The 20,740-nt window shown below is 37.1% G+C and overlaps 1 protein-coding gene across 3 annotated transcripts; it reads right to left on the bottom strand.

Annotated features, from left to right (window-relative positions):
• Positions 1–4,458: 4,458 nt before the first annotated feature.
• On the bottom strand, positions 4,459–19,943 carry LOC111405477 (SNF2 domain-containing protein CLASSY 4-like). 3 transcript variants are annotated; one of them, XR_002704794.1, is made up of 10 exons: positions 19,659–19,943; positions 18,991–19,134; positions 11,996–12,259; positions 11,485–11,649; positions 10,159–10,446; positions 9,673–9,834; positions 8,573–9,375; positions 7,363–7,521; positions 5,086–7,273; positions 4,459–4,865 (listed from the first exon to the last, which is right to left on the bottom strand). XR_002704794.1 is itself a non-coding variant. In XM_023034377.1 (10 exons), exons 1-9 carry the CDS (start codon positions 19,762–19,764, stop codon positions 5,348–5,350), a joined length of 4,017 nt encoding a protein of 1,338 aa, XP_022890145.1. In that variant the 5' UTR covers positions 19,765–19,943; the 3' UTR covers positions 4,459–5,163; positions 5,338–5,347. The 3 variants fall into 3 exon arrangements, 2 of the variants coding, with proteins under 2 accessions (XP_022890145.1, XP_022890144.1); XM_023034377.1 differs by having other exon boundaries at positions 4,459–5,163; positions 5,338–7,273; XM_023034376.1 differs by having other exon boundaries at positions 4,459–7,273.
• Between the last annotated feature and the right edge of the window lie 797 nt (positions 19,944–20,740).

Here is a 20,740-nt window from a genome sequence, read left to right on the forward strand (position 1 = left end):
CTCATGTGGCTCTCCTTCTATGGGCACGACCATAGGGAGAAAATTGAACGAGCCTTTATCAATTACCAAAATTTTATAAAAGAAGAATAGAAAAAATATAAAATGACTAGAGAGTAATATGAAAAGAGAAATGCATGAAAAAATTATAGAGTATATTGTATTTGATTTTTTTGTTTTAAAACAATGAGAAATCCATCTCCTTTTATAGGTAAAATCAACCCCAACAATTAAGTCATTAAAATAGAGGATATAACATGAATTATGATGTTTTAATTGTGTTATTAAATAAATAAAAACTGAAAATTAAATGGGTTAATTGTTGAAATGTTAAAACTTAATTTTAAGTTACAACAATCCCCCACAAGTTTTAAACTTTCAAAATAATTAAAATATATAATAGTGGCAACATAATACTGTGCAATAGGTGTAGGTGTCTTTTGGACTTGAACCTCATTTAGTGATAACAATTTCCATTTGAAGGGGCCATAATGGACTAAGTCTTGAATTAGGTCCCTTTAGTCAAATTTCAATTGTTCCACGCACAGTACCGATTTAGGCTCTAGTTTATAGCGGATAGCGCTTTTAATGGCCATACGCTCTAATCTTGATTCTAGTAAAGAGTTCTAGGGAAGAACCCAATCCCATAGCCACGGCCTCATGGCAACTCTTACATAGGTGAGTCCTCCAAAGGTGTGTGGACCCACACCTCGCAAGAATTCTCGCATCGATATTCATTCAGGGTTAAACCCTTCCTAACATCATATTATTATTAGCACTATCACTAAGGGATGAACTCAAATAATATAGTGCTATTACGAGTCACGCAGTACGGGTTGTTTCTACCACATTGAACATTCTTCATTGGATCTCCCATCACAAATGTTGGTTTACTCCTGGAGGTGACTCCCTTATGGGTTTAAACCAATCCCCCTCGATGATTTATGTATGTCCATCTCGGACTACATATATTCATGTCCTTCTTGGACAATAAATCAGTACCATTAATTTGTAAAGTTTTTCTTCTTCACTTGTCCATTTGCATATCTGCAAAGTCATCTAAGAATTTTTTTTCAAAATATCAATATCACATATATATAAGTTTAGTAAGATAAACAAACGAAAGTTTAATATTGATTTTAGTAATACGTTCGAACAGATAAATCCATTATACTCTTGTATTTCACCTGCATGTCTTAAACTCTTGTACGGTAACAATTTACATTCCTACATTCAAAACGGCTTGAATATTTGAACCAATAAATTAGTTTTGCTCCATTACACTCTAGTTCAGTCATTTTTATTTTGAAGAAATTCAAAAAATAATAATATTAAAATTCTGAGACAACATAAAATTTCATGTAAACCCATGAACCCTTTATGAAATTATTGACTGTCATCATATCCAAACATTAAGAATATATGAAAATCATTTAATAGAAAATCCTTGGGATATTAACCCTGATTTCAAAATTCATTTGACACATGAGAAATTTTGATAACAACAAAGAAAATTATCACCTTCTATTAATATTATTCAAGTTTCTTCACAGTGTTTTGCTTGTCTCCTTAAAAGTCAAAGCGAGGCAAGCCTATAATTGGTTCACACGAGAAAGAAAAAAAAATACATGTAATAGGAACATTAAAACCCACTTTAAATCAAAATTGCAGCGAAAATTTGATAAATGGTGCAGATTCCCAAATTAAGAACTTTCAATTTCTCCCCATGCATTCCTTTCACAATTCCCGTTTATAATCTAGAAAGATCACGTCTTTCCTTCAAGAAGAAACAAAAAGGAAAATCAAGATAAGCAGTGAGTGCACTTTCTTTAAGTTGCACCGAAACATACACAAATATGAAAGGTTTGGTATGCCAGTCTAAAACCAAGCAGTCAGGCATTCATGCATTCATCTTTTCATGCATCTCAATGAGAGGGAAATAAATGGTTACTAGGACTATTTAAAACTCTAAATTCAAAGGTATTTAGAAATTTTAATCTATATCCCGACTGCAACTATTTAGTTCTTCTCCTAGAAATGAAGTGTTAATCTGTTAGTTTTCAATAGCAGTTTATGCAACTCAAACATCATGGTCTCATTTATACACAAATCATAGGAAAAACGACTTTAGATTGTTGGGAAAATTTGAGTGATTTGTATGTAGATTTATTTAGAAATTAGCATAATCAATTAATTGATATAAACGTAAATTCAACAATAATATAAAACAAGAAAAAATCAAGCATTGGGAGTTACGTCGAGACCGCTGTCCTAAAGTCGTGTTACCTCTCCTTCGTGCGGGTTCTTTCGGCACTACACGGCTCCAAGATAAAACTCATGTGGCGCTCCTTCTATGGGCACAACCATAGGGAGAAAATTGAACGAGCCTTTATCAATTACCAAAATTTTATAAAAGAAGAATAGAAGATAATATAAAATGACTAGAAAGTAGTATGAAAAGGGAGATGTGTGAAAAGACTAGAGAGTATATTGTATTTGATTTTGTTGTTTTAAAACAATGAGAAATCCACCTCCTTTTATAGGTAAAATCAACCCCCAGTCATTAAAATAGAGGTTATAACATGAATTATGATGTTTTAATTGTGTTATTAAATAAATAAAAACTGAAAATTAAATGGGTTAATTGTTGAAAGGAACTTAATTTTAAGTTACAACAAATGTGACATGACTATAAAAGAAGAATTGACCACAAAACTAAATCCATCTATTGGATTTAATCTATGGTCCAAAATACTCTTAAACCAGCACAATCTCTCTAAACCAATTAACTTGTGATATGTGGATGGAGTGATCCACCTCACACCATCCAATCAGAACCTTTCTCAAACATCAATGAGGTTAGGAGACGTGAAAAGCGCTGTATGAAAACAACAATTACGCAATATGGACTCAGTAAAGCTGCAAGTTGATCCCTTCATGAAACCAAAATAGGAACATATTCAATGGTAAACCCATTACCAACAAAAAATAAAGTTTGAAAATCAATTCTAATTCCTAAAGTATACCATTCCCCTTTCTAATTATGAACCTTTGACAACCAAGAATTACCTTTCCTTTGGGGCCTGCCACATGAATAATCTTCATTTTTTTAATTGGCTCCTCTAATTCCAGAATCTACATTTCATTAAAATCGAATGTAATCTAGAAAAATTTACACCACTCTTCATCAAATTTAAATTTGACTTTATCAACTAGATATAGATACCTCAATATAATCAAATAATAAATCAAAGCTGTCGCCGTTGCTGCTCTTATCGGCACGACTGCATTTGGCGATCAATGAAGACAGAGCCTCCATTGCCTCGTCACGTGGTGACTGTTGCATTCTAACCAAGTTTTACATACCAAAACATTTACACTGATGGACAGTAAACCAACGTAATTTGATGAAGACGCGGAATTACGTACCTGGCGACATTGTATTTGGCGTGAAATTAAAGGTTGAACCCCAGCCTTAACCGTCCCCCACCGCTCCGCCTCTAGAGCATCATGAAAAAGGTTAATCGTAGAATGTGTTCCAATAGATCAGGAAATTAGAGTTGCCTGTACACTGATGCTCACAAAGAGTCACAATCCATATTTGTCGTGAAAATAGTTTAGACAATAAGATTACATAGTGAAAGCACGTAATATGGATACAAATATGTGCATGTGTGCATCGGGAGAGACATAAATTACACTCGATATATTCAATTAAATAAATCAGGTCAGAAAATGACTTTTCATTTACGTGACCCCTACATTTTTCAAAAAGATGTTTCCATAATATTTGGACGACAATCAAACTAAACAAAATTCCTGATAAAAATGTAATTTTAATAAGAGCATGAGTTGCAATGTTCAATTTCCGCTAAATAAGTGAACAGTTTACCATGTAAAATAACACCTTTCAGGTGTTAGAATCTTGGATAAATCTACTTGTACATAATTTTTTGTACATCAAAGTATCCTCCATTCATATGAGATGGGGTCCACCCGCATATTTTATTATAGTGGACCCCACCCCATGTGAGTGGAGGATGCCTTGATGTACAAAAAATTATTTACACCAAGCAAAGTCCTAGAATCTTACATATTAGTTCCTAAATTTTTTAAGAACTTTAATTGGGTGAAGCCACTGGTAGCATTCAGATACATGTGAGAAATTAATCTAAAAACCCAAATTTATTTGGCTTTTATATAAAAGTAATATATTCAAAGAATTTTTAAATTATAATAACAGAAGAATTTTAGGAAAAATACAAATGTGTAACTGATACGGACGATAATTGAAAGTAAGGGATTGAATGGACAACTAAAGTGATGTGTTCTGCAACATTTTCTCTCGCCAATGTCGCCATAATACATGTACCCTACAATCTTGAAAGAATGTATTTTCTATTTTTGGTCGAAATTATAAAAACTATAGTAATCTTCCATCACAACCAAAGGGTGAATTCATGCAAGATTTCAACTGGCGACCGAACTTTTAGGTAAGGATGTCACATTTTCGGACTTCTATGATCATAGCAGGGGAGATGAAGATCAAATTTAGCGTCGCTATGCCGAAAATGCAAATATATTATCACATATTCTTATTCAACATACTACGAGGCAAATTAAAAAGAGAATTTGTTCAAGTCACGAGCAATTTCACAACAAATCCTATGAGAAGCATAAATTCTACTGATAAAATCAACCTTAGAATTTGAAAAATGATGCTGTGAAAGTTCATCATTACATTACAACTGTAAAAGAAAACCACCAAGTCATCTGTAATTGTGAACTTCTGAAAAGGCAAACTAGAAGGTTCAAAACTAATGATCTGCACTTGCATCATAAAGATGAAAGACTGTTGGCTTTTGCTCCTGCAAGGAAATAGAAGACAGCTGAAAAATGTCTTATACACCTAATAAATATTCATTTTCTAGGCATTTGTAAATAAAATGTGTTTCTGATTTTTTTTCCCTTTTCAATTGCTTGCTGAAATTAATGAATTTCATTTCCTGATTATCATGTACAGTTAATATCACTGCTATGTGCATGTGTAATATCTATTAGGTCCTTATCAATTTAGAAGAGAATAACTTTCTCGATTCATATCTGAGGCCGCATCCTGGCTAAAGCATATTAAGTAGAAAGTCGCACCCCTGCCAAAGTCATTTCCTGCATTTCAGATAGAAGAGATGATAAAAGTCAATGGCCAAGACGAAATTTAATAGAACCTAGCAAAGGACTTCCAATCTGACGAGTGTACTGAGCCTGCATCTCGCCATTGAAAATGTAATGTGATTTTAGAAAAGCTTCGAAGAAACCTTGAGATAGGATACCGGGAATTACTTGTTTTCCCTCAGGATGTTAGACCAAAAGTTTCAATTAAATTTGTATCTTTTGGCTGGTTGATAATTTTTTCGAACATATCCTTTAGCTTGGCATGATGGACCATCTCTTCTAGGATAGTATCTTCAATTCCAGCAGCAGGTTTGTTTTTATTCTCATTTTCAATCGATGAAGAAGAGAACACTAGCTCAGATAAACGGTCCTTTTGAGCTTGCCTACAGTACTTATCCCCCTCAGTTGTCCCAGATGTCATAAGATGGTATGTGTAGACTACTTTCTTCTGGCCAAGCCTATATGCACGGCTTATAGCTTGCCTTTCCACAGATGGATTCCATACGACATCCAGGAGAACTATCCTTGAAGCCCCAATTAAATTTATACCCTCAGAACAGCACTTTGTTGAGGCAAGCATTACCTTTACTTCACTCTGTGGATCGTTGAATAAATTTATCCAGATCTGCCTCTGCTTCTGTTCTAGCTTTCCTTGCATCATGAAAACTTGCTTTCCATCCACCCAATCGAAAATCGCCATTAGCTGGTCCTTTATTAATTCTAGAGGCTGAATGTACTGGCTAAATACCAACACCTTTTCATTATTGGCAATGCTGAGGCGGACAAGTTCCATGAGAAATCTTGTTTTCACACCTTCATTCGGATTTAGCCTAGAAGCCTCTAATGCATCCTGGTCAATTTCAAACTTTTCTTTTTCTGTTGAATGGGATCGTAAGAAAAGGAAGGGATGCACAGAGATCAATGCTACCTTGTGTTCAAATTCAAAAGTGTTTGGTAAACCTTCTATCCTCTTAAGTAGAATCTTTTGCATGGTGGGGGGTCTCAGAAGGATTACACAGTCTCTCAAACCAGGGAGACTCTGCTGAAGAATGGCGCCTTTGTGTATGTGAACAAATGGTGCTATTGCAGATTTAAGTTTCTCTATAGAGGCATTGTCAAATGGGTCTCCAACGGAACTAGAGCGAGGTCCTTTATATTTTCCCCTCATTTTCGTCCCCCTGGAAGTAATCATTTCTGCAAACTCTCTCTCTTTTCCAACTGTATCAGCAATTGCTGGTCTCACTAGGCGCAATGTGTTGAAGAGTTCTGCAAAGTTGTTCTGGAAAGGAGTCCCAGAAAGAATGACACACTTTTCCGTCTTGAGTTTCAGGAGCGTATTCCAGATACTACTTCGATCATTGCGAGGAGTGTGCCCTTCATCTAGAATAACCAATCCGGGCTTTTCAAGAAGTATCTTCTTCAGAGGGTCGTACTCCTCATCAACATTGCTTCTCTTTCTCTTCTTCATCTCTTTCCCCTTCACAATTTCATCTCCAGCCAGCTTTTCATAAAGAGTGTAGCTAATTCCCAAAACACTTGGCCTTTTATCCCATGAATATAGTTTTACCCAACGAGCTGCATCCTTGTCGCGGCATGTTCTTTTGGGCAGATGTTTGAGAGCCAGCTTGTTTTCCTTCCCAGAGAACTCAAGACTGCCTAGGTTATGGAATGGGAAATTAACTTCCCATTTCCTGAACTCTTCTTCCCAAGTGAGGAGCATACTGGCCGGAGCAATAATCATAGGTCGGCAGTTTGGAAACAATTTTAAATATGTCTCCAAGAAAACAATAGCCAAACGGGTTTTTCCAGTGCCTGGAGCATGAGATATGATGCATCCCCCCACTCCACTTGGATCAGAAGTCCTCAGTTCAGTGAGATCAATGCTTCCAGCTAAGTTCTTCCACAAAAACTCAAATCCTTCTTGCTGATGTTTGTACAGGCCTTCTCTGAGACAAGGACTAAAATTCCAAACGGATCCTTCAGCTTTACTGATGAAACCTCTAACATTATCCACTGATGATTCTAAATCAAGTCCATCAGGCATATATAACTGCTCTTCGTCAGAACATCTTTTCCTGTCTGATTCTCGGTAAATTTTCTCCACCTGCACGAGTATAACCAAAAAGTTTCACACAAGCAAGTTCATAACTCAATGAAAGAGGATTGCAGGACTAATCAAATCAAAAAACTTACCCATGGGGGCATTACTTCTTCTGCTTCACAATCCACATAAGGACAATACCTGCATCTTACACCAATGTCATCTTGTAAGTCCAAACAGTGCTCCCCTCTAGAGCATCTGTCATGTTGAGTCTCTTTAGCATCAGAAGCTTTTGCATTTTTTTTATCATTCTGTCGGCCATCATCAGAATGGTTAGTCTTTTCACAGATTTCTCAGACGTGCTGATGAACATTTGTTCTTGATTCACGAACAAGCAACGTATGTCTAGCTAGAATAATGAAATACCAGACTAATGGACATTTGTATATGCTTCCAGGATTGTGTTGTGTTATAAACTAATAGTTGGATAATACAAACTCTAGCACACTCATATTGGAAATTTGATACTGATTTTTTCTCTCTTTTTTGGGTCAAAAATAAGTCATTAAAATGTGCCTATAAAGTAGGTGTATGAACTAGAAAATCTAGAATAGAGAAGCTTTTTTGGGAAATACGCAGATGAAGAAAATATAAATATGTAAAAATTATTTCTAAACATTTGTATTTTTTATCACAAATGTACAAGTATGAAATATGTAGTTCAGTTCGAGACAATACAGTACATTATACGGTATTGCCATTGGTTTAAGCCTGTAAACTTACTTTCTTTATAAAATGGTGGATTTTATAGAATTTGCAAAACTAAGAGTTTTTCCAATCTTGAAGCAATAGAAAGTGTTTTAATTACTAGTTGAAGGAAAAAGTAATAAACGAAAAGAATGTGACAATTCTATATTTAAATACAATGCAATGTTAGTTGATAATAGTCAAATACTAATCCCCTGATAACCTAGTCAAAGGAATCTAAAGGTAGCTTCTATATGATAACAAATTGTTTCTTAAAAATTTCATACCTAGTGAAAGCAGATTTCTCTATTTTACATTTCCACATACTGTTTCAGGTCTAAAGTACTATTTGGATAAGAAGAGAAATCCTCTTTCGGGTTCTTTACCAAATATTTTGGAGAAAATGCAGATTCAAAATGATACGTATGGAACTAACTCTAATACTTAAAGCGGTTCATTTCCATGGAAAATAGTTCTTTAGAAGTTTCAATTTTCAAGCATTTTATTGATGTTCTACAATGATAAAGTCAATAACAAAGTGCAAGTCATTTTCGACTTCCCTAAAGATACAGGAAAATTTACTTTCCTGTTATACACATTTAATGCTGGACTTACCTCATGGCAATGGAGGGAACCCATTTCCTCCACTGTGAGAGCTAAGGCAGCTTCGGCAAACAAACCTTCCACCAATTTTTCAAATTCTGATTGTTCAGTCGGTTTTGAGACCTCATCTTCGAATCTGAATTTCAGAGGAAGAGTGTATTGAGGTGACGTTTCCTGCTTAGCTTCTTCATCGCTTTCTTCCTTGTCAAAATATGATCCCTTATTCAGTACAGAATCTGAGAGAATTCTGATGAAATCATAATGCTTTTTTGAAGTAACCGGCTTCTTTTTTGCCGGCTGCATTCCTTCCTCGTTGCCACTCATCTCATCATCCACGAGTAGGTTTTCTTCATCACAATATGAAACGTCTCTCTTCTTTGAGGTATCTTTTGCAACAGATCCTTTATCATTACTGTGATCTTCAGTCGTTTTGTCTTGTAGATTATGTTCCATGAAGGAGCTGGATGACTCCACAGCATCAGAAGAATCAGAAATCGCCACTGAGTTATATTCATAATTCACACTTTCAAATCCACTGTCACTAGGAGAAAGCAATTGATCTGATGAACCCAAAATGGTACTGTCAACTTTCGATTGCTTTTTAAGAGTTCCCTTCTTCAATCGAGCCTGATTTGCAATCAGATGTCCACTGCCATGCGATGATATTTCATCTTTTTGGGAGGAAGCAACTTCATTGTCATATAAACTTATAGTTTTCCCGCTGTCACTGCCAGAACCAGTAATACATTGGACAGAACCTGCTCTTTTGTTTTTGTTTTCATCAATTTCCTTACATTCAGATTGGTTCTCACATTCTGTCAGACAGAGAGAAAAAATTGTGAAAAAATGAATGTAACCTTTTATATCTTTATGCTGAATGAAAAATGATTTTAAAATTAAAAACTCCCAAAGCATCTAAATACAATTTTAAAAAGCAATCACGATAAGAAACTATGCCACTGGCTACCTATTTGTAGTTAATGAACGGAAATATTTAATCATCAGGAAACAGAGCTCTTCAGTTCTAGACTTTCTTCATCATAATCGATTTTTCCAACATCCTTATAAGGACAGGATTCATAGTAATCAGATAAGGATTTTTTTGCTCGTACCTCTAGCATTTTCACTGCAATAAGTCACAGAATCTACTTCATTATTTCCTTGCCAAGTAGAGAAGCTTCTCATGGATGAAGATAGTTCATTTCTTCTGAACTCAGCTTCATCAATTCTTTCAATCTCAATTTCCTCAGAACTTGTGTCTTCATTGTTGTTCCCTACAAGAATACACTAAAATTTAGGAAAACCGTCTTTTTAATTGGCAACTCTGTAGCAATAATAAAGTAAAATAAAATATAAAAAAATAATATATATATATATATATATATATATATATATATAACTTCCATGCCAAAAAAATTTCTTACTTCTATGCCTACTGTCCTACGTATCTGATATTTCATAAGTCGAATAGAGACCAAAAAGAAGGGGCAGTTTACTTCAGACGCACATGTAATAGTGGGCGCCGGGATCTTGTATACGCAACAATTCAAGATCCAAACAACAATGACCAGATAAATTGAGAAATTCAAAATCACCACCTTTTTCTGCCATCAAGCTCTCCTTCAAGCGCCTTGAGGAAACAGAGTTCATGTCAAAATTTTCTTCATGCATACTTGTGTCGCCAGCATCCCGTGAGAAAGAGGATTCATGCATATCAACCTGTGGTACATTTTTGCTCACATGGCTAGGATTAGTAAAGTTGGCTGCAGAATCTCCTCTTGATTCTTGCTTTATTGAGGCAGTATGCAGTTTTTTATTTCTGAACTCAGCTTTGTCAATTTTCTCAATCTCAATTTCCATGGAAGTTATATCTTCGTTTTCGTTACCTGTGAGAGATATAAATATATATTTAATCTGCTCCATGAATTATTATCAAAGATACGTATCATTGACACTTTTGAACGTAACATTACCATTTTATTTCTTCAAAATGACTAATTCCTTATTATCAGAGATCTAAAAGTTGAAAACTAAAGAAAAGGAGAAAATTGACGAAAAGCACTCTTTCATTTTTGCTGTCCTTTCTCGCAAAAATCCTCTTGTTATAAGATTCTATAATGTTTTATCCTTTTTGGCTCAAGTATAGGGAAAAGATAAAAGAGGCGAATCTAACCTAATATCGAATGCATGTAATAATATCATCAAAAGAACATTTTCCAATACTTCGAGACATGCCAAGCTCCACATATTCGTGTAGAGTAAAAGGCGGGTTGATTCTGTAAAAGTTGGGATCAGTGAGTAAGAGGATTTTGTAAATTAAAGTTCACATATATTCCATGGTTAGGACAGAGGTGCTCCCTACTTCAAGAGACATGTTTGGTTGCCAAAAATCTTTAAGGCATATACAAATCCATATGCCCTGGCCTCTTTTTCTAGAGAAGTTTCATTCACTAAATCCTCTCACTTTGGAGAGGGAGATGCTGTAAAAAAATACGCTAGTTAAACATGTCATGAAGAAGCAATATAACCGAAAAGCATCAGTTCTCTGGTTCAATTTGCACAAAATTAACGCTTATATGCTAGTCTTTTGAACAACTTAAATTAGAAAAGCTTAAACGAAAGCAGACATCGCTAAAACCACAAAAGATCTGCAAGTGGCATCCAGAATTTAATCACTGTGGGAAACACACCAAACCAGATGGTTTCCTCACAAAATCAACTACAGTTGCACCGTATCATTAATTATTTGAAAACAAAACACTGATGCAATGCCAATCGAAATAAGAAACAAAATAATAGTTAGTTAAAAAGGGAGCAACATTTTTGAGTAAAATCTAATTTTTCTTCATCGTAATCATTTCTCCCAACATCCTTAGAAGGACAGGATTCATAGTAATCAGATAAGGATATCTTTTTGCTCGTACCTCTACCATTCTCGCTGCAATAGTCCGCAGAATCTCCCTCATTATATCCTTGCCAAGTAGAGAAGCTTCTCATGGATGGAGATAGAGGTTCTTTTCTTCTGAACTCAGCTTCATCAATTCTTTCGATCTCAATTTCCTCAGAACTTATGTCTCCATTTTTGTGCCCTACAATGAGACTAAGATTTAGGAAAACCAACTGTTTAATGTTTTACTTCTATGCCTAATGTCTTACATATCTGATATCTGATAAGTTGAAGAGAGAAACAAAAAGGGACAGTTTACATCTGACGGTAGGCGTGGGGATCTTTTCTACAGAGCCTGTGAGATCGGTAGAAAATTAAGGAATGGACTGGTTCTAATAATTTTGACAAGCTTCAAATTCTTAAAATGAAATATCTCTATCATAAATATGTGATATTGACTAAAACTTTAATGTGACAAAAATTACTAGACAACAATTCAAGATCCAAACAACAATGACCAGATAAAATGAAAAATTCAAAATCATCACCTTTTTCTACGAGCAAGTTCTCCTTCAAGCGTCTCGAGGAAGCAGAGTTCTTCAGGTCAAAATTTTCTTCATGAATATCAACCTGTGGTACATTTTTGCTCACAAGCCTAGGATTAGTACAGTTGACAGCAGAATCTCTTCTTGATTTTTGCCTTATTGAGGACCCTTCCTTGAATGCAGAATGCATTTTTTTCTTTCTGAACTCGGCTTTGTCAATTTTTTCAATCTCTATATCCATGGAATTCATATCTTCGTTTCCATTCCCTGTTGAGAGAATAAATATGTATTTATTCTACTCAATGAATTATTATCAAAGATATGTAATAACTTTTGAACACTTTATTACCATTTACTTCTTCAAAGTGACCACTTTCTTATTATCAGAGATCTGAAAGTTGAAAACTAAAGAAAAGGAGAAATTGGCGATAAAGCACTCTTTCATTGTTTTGTTTCGTGTGCTCATGAAAATCGTTATGTTATAAGATTTTAAAATATGTTTTCTCCTCTTTGGCTTACATAGGGAGAATAGGGTCCCATTTGCGGCATGTGTTGAACAACTTACAAATTGATAAAAAGTTAATGTGACAATCTCATTAGAGAACTGAAACTTCCAATTTGAATATCATCCATGCCCATAACTAGTACAAAACTCCTCATGAGAACACAGTCTAAAAGTGTTTAAAGGTATTTGCTAGAATATGCCATATACACATCTGTGAGAAAGAGGTGCAGGGAGTCAGGCGCCATGGCGCCCATGCTAGAATATGCCATATACACATCTGTGAGAAAGAGGTGCAGAGAGTCAGACGCCATGGCGCCCAAATTGAGAAAAAATGGTCCAGTGATGCAGGCGCCATGGCGCCCAAGGTTCTGAACGATCTTGGCGCCACTCATGGGCGCCATGGCGCCCGACTCAGCTATTTATAGCTGGTGTTTTCCCCTTCATTTTACACACGATTTTGAGAGAGAAAAATAGAGAGGGCTTGGATAGAATTTTACAAGTAAGAGTGTGTTCTTCTTGGGTATAAATTCAAAGCCATTTTTTCTTTCTTTGGAATTAACTTGAGGCTTGTTCAAGTAATCCAATACATTGTTCTTCCAATATACATTGAAAATCATTTCTTCCCCATTTTCTTGTTCTTGAAGTGGTTTGGGATTTTTTTTCACATTGTCAAGCTTTATTTCTTGGGCAATCTTGGGAGGTTGTTTTTCCCAACAATTTGGTATCAGAGCTTCTTCCTTAATCAAGGTGATTAAGCTTCGATTTTGTGGTGAGTTGCTTGAACTTTGTTGTGCACAAGGTGTTTGTGAAAATTTCCAAGTGAACTTTTGTGGTTTATTTTCGGTAAACAAGTGAATAAATCATATCTACTAGAGAAATGGTGAAGATTGGGAAGTATGAGATAGAGAAATTCAATGGGAAGAATGATTTTTCATATTGGAGAATGCAAATGAAAAATTTGTTGATTTCTCAAAAGTTGCACAAGGCATTGGCGGGAAAGAAGAAGAAGCACGTTGATATGTCGGACGAGGATTGGGAAGAGCTAGATCTTGAGGCACGAGCGTCTATCAATCTTTGCCTTGAAAGAGATGTTGCTTTCTTGGTTGATTGTGAGGTAACGGCGGCGGAGGTGTGGACAAAGTTGGAGGCGAACTTCATGACGAAGACTCTAACAAATCGGATCTACTTGAAGTCCAAATTGTATACTTGCAAGATGGATAAAGGTACACCAATCCGGGAGTACGTCAACAAGTTTGATAGGATCATATCGGATTTGAAGGACATTGATGTGGAAGTTGATGAAGAGGATCAAGCACTTCTACTACTTCTTTCATTGCCAAAGTCTTACGAGAACCTAGTACAAACATTGATGCTTGTGGGTGATAAACTTGCGATGGAGGACACTAGAACGTCACTTCTAAGTGATGATCTTTGAAAGATTGCAACTAGTGGCATGTCTACCATTGGTAACAAGGAGCAAGCTCAAGGATTACTTGTAAGGGGTAGAAGTAATGTGCGACCAAATGGCAAGGGAGAAAAATCTAGATCGAGTTCTAGACCTCTTGCAGAAAGGTCTTGTTTCAAATGCGACGAGCTTGGGCATTTCAAGGCGAATTGTCCAAACAAAAAGGGTTGGAAGAAGAACAGTAAGAACAACAACAATGGGAAGGTGCAAGTCAAGCAAGAGGTAAGCTATGCCTCGGAAGGAGGGGAAAGTGATGAGTGCTACACCATCTCTTGTGATGAAGAAACCTCCGGTAAGTGGATTCTTGACTCTGGATGCTCTTACCATATGTGTCCAAATAGGAAGTGGTTTACTACCTATAGAAGCACTGATGGTGGAACCGTGTTGATGGGTAATAACCATTCTTGTAAAACGGTGGGACTCGGTTCAATTAGAATCAAGATGCATGATGGAGTGGTTAGAACATTGATGGATGTTAGACATGTTCCTGATTTGCGAAAGAACCTTATATCTGTTGGTGCCTTAGACTCCGGTGGTTGCAAGATTGTAACATGGAATGGAGTAAAGAAGGTTGTTCGTGGTTCTTTGATTGTGATGAAGGGTATTCGTGAAGGCAATCTCTATGCTCTTCAGGGTACTACAGTTATTGAAGATGTAGCAGTTGGAACAAGTGGAAGTGGTGGAGACCCATGTGAGTGCACTCGGCTATGGCATAGGAGGCTTGGGCATATGTCTGAAAAGGGGCTAGATTTGCTAGTCAAGAAAGGTTTGCTAAAGAACTTGAAGAAGCCTTGCATGGATTTTTGCGAGCATTGCGTGTACGGTAAAGCACACCGAGTTCAGTTCCAGCGAAGCAAACATAGAAACAGAGGCATTTTTGACTATGTGCACACGGATGTATGGGGTTCGGCTTCTGTCACTTCCAAAGGCGGTTCCAGGTATTCTGTTACATTTGTTGATGATTATTCTAGATATGCTTGGATTTATTTTTTGAAGCATAAGAATGAGGTATTCGACACTTTCAAGAAGTGGAAAGCAATAGTTGAAAACAGAACAGGAAAGAAATTGAAGACACTGCGATCTGATAACGGTACTGAGTATACAGTTGGTGCTTTCAAGGAGTTCTGTGGTAAGGAAGGCATTGTGAGACACTGGATAGTAAGAAATACATCGCAACAGAATGGGGTCGCGGAAAGACTGAATCGCACATTTCGAGAGAAATCGATGTGTATGTGATCCTATGCCGGTATAGGCAGAGAATGGTGGGCAGAGTCGGTTACAAATGCTTGCTACATTGTGAGCCGGTCTCCACATTCAAGGTTAGATGGAGATATACCTTACAGGGTATTGACAGGAGAACATGCAGATTATGAGAAACTCAGAACATTCGGATGCACAGCCTACTATCATGTCAACGAAGAAAAGCTTGATGCGAGGGCCAAGAAGGCTATATTCTTGGGGTATGCGGCAGGTGTTAAAGGCTATCGCCTTTGGTGTGTAGAGGATTCTAAGTTCATAATCAGCAGAGATGTTACTTTTGATGAGAACTCCATGGTAGCTTCGTTGAAAGCTACAGTGCCCGGTGGTGATGATGTTGAGACTACAATGTCTCAAGTTCTTGACATAGAACCTAGAGATCAACCAGATTCTAGGCATGTTCAAGAGGAGTATCAAACAGACACTCAAGATGAGAGTGATGATGGGCTTGAACAAGAGGCGGTTCAGCAAGAGAATGTACAGGCACAGCAACAACAGCAGCTTACAGATAACTTGGCTTCCTCTAGGCCACGCCGTACTTACAAGCAAGTTCTGAAGTTGGGGTCAGACGAGCCTTTGAGGCACTATGGGCAGACAAATTTGGTTTAGTATGCACTCTCGGTGGAGGATGATGAGCCTACCACTTTCAAGGAAGCTATTTTAAACAACAATAGTGAGAGTTGGTTGGCAGCGATGGAAGAAGAGATGAAATCATTTCACAAGAACCAAACATGGCAGGTTGTCCCATTGCCCATAGGTAAGAAAGCTATTGGTTGCAAGTGGTTGTACAAAAAGAAAGAGGATCCTACCAAGCTCGATGGTACAAGATTCAAAGCGAGGTTAGTGGCAAAGGGGTTTGCACAAAGAGAGGGAGTTGAATACAATGAGATCTTTTCTCCGGTGGTCAAGCACACTTCCATTCGGGTGCTATTGAGTATTGTTGCTCATCATGACCTTGAGCTGGAACAACTCGATGTCAAAATCGCCTTCTTGCACGGAGACTTGGATGAGGAAATCTATATGCATCAACCTGAGGGCTACAAGGTTGAGGATAAGGAACGTCAGGGATGTCGCTTGAGAAAATCAGTTTATGGATTGAAGCAATCCCCTCGGCAGTGGTACAAGCGATTTGACTCCTTCATGCTAAAGCATGGTTTCTCCAGAAGTGAGTATGACTTTGTGTTTATATTCGAAAACTTCGGGGAGGTAACTATATCTATCTTCTATTGTATGTGGATGATATGCTTATCGCTTCGAAAAGCAAGGTGGAGATAGATAGGTTGAAATCTCAACTTGGTAAAGAGTTTCATATGAAGGATATGGGGGCTGCTAGGAAAATACTGGGTATGGAGATTAGAAGAGAGAGGACGAACCGACGAATATTCTTGAGTCAGAAAGGCTACATTGAGCGGGTTATTGCTAGGTTCGGGTTGCAAGGTGCAAAGTCGGTGGTGACTCCATTGGCTCCACATTTCAGGCTCTTTGGTAAACAGTCACCTACTACAGTGGAAGAAAAGGTACGCATGGATCGTGTACCTTATGCTAGTGTAGTTGGCAGTTTGATGTATGCCATGGTGTATACACGCCCAGATATTTCATAGGCGGTTAGTGTGGTCAGTAGATTTATGGCGAATCCGGAGAAGGCACACTGGGAAGCTGTGAAGTGGATCCTGAGGTACTTAAAAGGTACCGCGGATACTGGTTTATGTTTTGGTGGAGATGCATGTCATATAAGTGGGTTTGTGGACTCGGATTATGCAGGTGACCTAGATAGACGACGATCTACTACTGGATATGTGTTTTGCATACATGGTGCCCCAGTTAGTTGGTGATCGATGTTACAGGCTACAGTTGCTCTTTCTACTACAGAGGCTGAGTATATGGCCATGGCAGAGGGAGTGAAGGAAGCATTGTGGTTATGGGGTCTTCTAGATGATTTGGGGATTGAGCAGGATTGTGTGGACTTGTGGTGTGATAGCCAGAGTGCGATTCACTTGGCTAAGAATCAGGTTCATCATGCTCGAACCAAGCATATCGACGTTAGGTATCATTTTGTGCGTGATGTCATAGAGGAAGGTGATATTTCACTCTCGAAGGTACACACAAATGAGAACCCAGCTGACATGTTAACCAAAGTGGTAACGGGTAGCAAGTTTCAACATTGTTAGGACTTGCTTCACATTAGTCCGTGTTGATATGCCCGAGTGGGCATGGCCCTTCGGGGCGGGGTTGAAATGAGGTGAAGAGTATATGAAGGTGGAGGTGAACTACGGAGGCTTGATCCCGAGTTTTGGGTATGTAGGCAACCATGGTTTGAATGGTGCAGCCGAGTTTAGCGCTTGCTGCTTCTTCTTGTATTCGTCCAAATTTTAAGGTCTATCAAATGATGTACGAGGTGGAGAATTGTGAAAAAGAGGTGTAGGGAGTCAGGCGCCATGGCGCCCAAATTGAGAAAAAATGGTCCAGTGATGCAGGCGCCATGGCGCCCAAGGTTTTGAACGATCTTGGCGCCACTCATGGGCGCCATGGCGCCCGACTCAGCTATTTATAGCTGGTGTTTTCCCCTTCATTTTACACACGCTTTTGAGAGAGAAAAATAGAGAGGGCTTGGATAGAATTTTACAAGTAAGAGCGTGTTCTTCTTGGGTATAAATTCAAAGTCATTTTTTCTTTCTTTGGGATTAACTTGAGGCTTGTTCAAGTAATCCAATACATTGTTCTTCCAATATACATTGAAAATCATTTCTTCCCCATTTTCTTGTTCTTGAAGTGGTTTGGAATTTTTTTTTCACATTGTCAAGCTTTATTTCTTGGGCAATCTTGGGAGGTTGTTTTTCCCAACAACATCCTTTGAAATGAAGGAATATTAGGATGAAGCAGTGATGCCATGAGATGCAAAGTTCTAAGAAAAAGCCTTAAGAAAATAAGGTTTTCGCACCCCTAAAAATTTCTCAAAATTCAAGATGACCCTATCAAATATGTGCTTAACCTATGTTGCTCCCCTAAGGTGCAAATCCTGGATCCTGTGCTACCTAAAAGCTATCCACTCAGAAATATTCAAGTTATCACTGTGAATAAAAGTCATTGCTTCTTAGCTATTGCTGCATCATCAATATGTTTGCTCTCCGTTAAATACTCGTTTGGCCTAGAGCTTCCAAACCTATATAAGAAGAGGACGCAAATCCCATGCTGGTGAATAACCCCCAAAATTTGTTGAGTAAACAGGGAAGGTTTAGTTTGTTATGAATGACCCAATATCGCATACATATAATAACATAAGAAAAAATAGGTTTTCCCATACTTCGAGACATGTTGAGCTCCACATATTCATGTGCAGTAAAAAATGGGGGGGTCGATTCTTTAAAAGATAGGATCAATAAATGGAAATTCACTGGGATTAACCTCACATATATTTCATGGTTAGGACAGAGGTGCTCTCTTCAAGAAACATGTTTTGTTGCCAAAAATCCTTAACACATACAAGTTTATATGCCCTGGCCTCTTTTCTAGAGAACTTTCAGTTACTAAATCCTCTCAGTTTGGCATTCGCAACTAAAATATGTTGGCAATTTGTGGTAAAATAATCATGAGGAAATAATGGACTGATTCTAATAATTATGACAAGCTTCAAATTCTTAAAATGAAATATCACTATCATGAATATGTGATCTTGACTAAAACCTTGATGAGACCAAAATTACTAGTGATATTGTGCAAAATTCAAGTTTCAAACAACAATGACCAGATAAATGAGATATTTAAAAGTATCACCTTTTTCTACGAGCAAGCTCTCCTTGTACAAGCGTCTCGAGGACCCTTCATTGAATGCAGAGTGCAAAATTTTATTTCTGAACTCAGCTTTGTCAATTTTCTCAATCTCAAATTCCTTGGAATTCATATCTTTGTTTCTGTTCCCTGTTCAGAGACATAAAAGTATATTTAATCTACTCAATGAATTAATTATCAAAGAAATGTGATCCTGACACTATCGAACATAACATTACCATTTATTTTTTCTAAGCGACTACTTCCTCATGGACTAGAGATCAGAAAGTTGAAAAGTAAAGAAAAGTTCGGAATTGACGATAAAGCACTCTTTCATTTTTAGTTTCCTGTGCTCGCAAAATCCTCGTGTTATAAGGTTCTAAAATATGCTTTATCATATACAACTTTCATTTACTAAATCTTCTCACATTGGAAACGGAGATTCCATAAGAAACTGCACCAGTTAACATGTCACGAAGAAGCAATATAACCAGAAAAATTCAGTTCTCTTGTCCAGTTTGCATAAAATCAAAGCTTATATGATTTTCTTTTGAACAAATTAAATTAGAAAAGCTACGAAAGCAGACATTGCCAAAACTGAAAAAGATCTGTAAGGGGCATCCTGTATTTAATCTAGTTGCAATCCAAGTCATTCAAATGTCTTTAAAAGGTACCCAAAGTCATTTTCTTCGTTCTTCGATGGCGACGTTGTGCAGAATTACCCTGCACTGTGCCAATTTCCTCCACATCCCCGGAACTACAAGAACTCCCCTTTGCCATCCCAAAGTAGATCTTCCTCTTTGATCTTGTCCGCTTTCCAACACTTGAGTAGAATTCCCTGGTTGCTGCATCATAGTCCTTCGGTAGAAATTTACTCTGCTAAATGTAGAGAATGTTAGATTACAATTTCGCAACAATAAGATTTTGAAGTTCTTGTTATAGAATGCAAACAACTATATATTTTGCGAATTCACAGCCATAAGTGGTCTAACGAGATTTTGCTTTAGGTCTGCGCATATGCAAACAAGAATTAAAGAGCACTATACATTGCAGAACAAACATGTGCCGATAAAATCTGGAGTTTCCAGATACCGGTTACAAAATGCAAGGGGAAACAATTTCTAGTCTCTGAATGCGCCGCATGCTTTTCCTTTATTTATTTACTTGTATCTTCATTCATTAAAAAAATTCTTGTACGTGAATTTATAAGGGACAAAAATGATACGGGTGCTCAGTTGGTAGTATCTGTATAGTGTAGTTTTTGTGTTTGTTGCGTCAAAAATCAACGAAAATCTGTCAAGTGTTTCTCAGTAAAATTTCTATCAATTTGTTCTGTACTTGTAGCAAAATTGATAAATAAATATCAAAATTATCCATCAAAGTGCAAATTCTATAAATTGTTTGGTTGTTATTCATTAAAAATCGTAGATTGTTTTTATCGAGAAAATTCTACCATGCTTGAAACATGTTGGAGATGTTCAATATATATATATATATATTGGTGATATGATATATCATTTAATTGGAGAATCATTAAAGATATAGGATCTGTCACTTATTTATTTACCAATTAAATGGCATGTCATGTCATCGGTACTCAGTGGTGGAGCCAGCATTTGACAAGCTGGCGCGGCCACCCATGCTGGCTCCGTCGAAACTTTTAATAGCAGCAGTCGTCTGTCGGGAAGAAAGGAGAGGAAGAAGTCTGAAGAAGATTAATGCACTGCTTGCTGGTTTGGATTGGATTTGGGCCTTT

Source organism: Olea europaea, chromosome 12 (assembly GCF_002742605.1).
Source record: "Olea europaea var. sylvestris chromosome 12, O_europaea_v1, whole genome shotgun sequence".
Lineage (NCBI taxonomy): Eukaryota > Viridiplantae > Streptophyta > Magnoliopsida > Lamiales > Oleaceae > Olea > Olea europaea.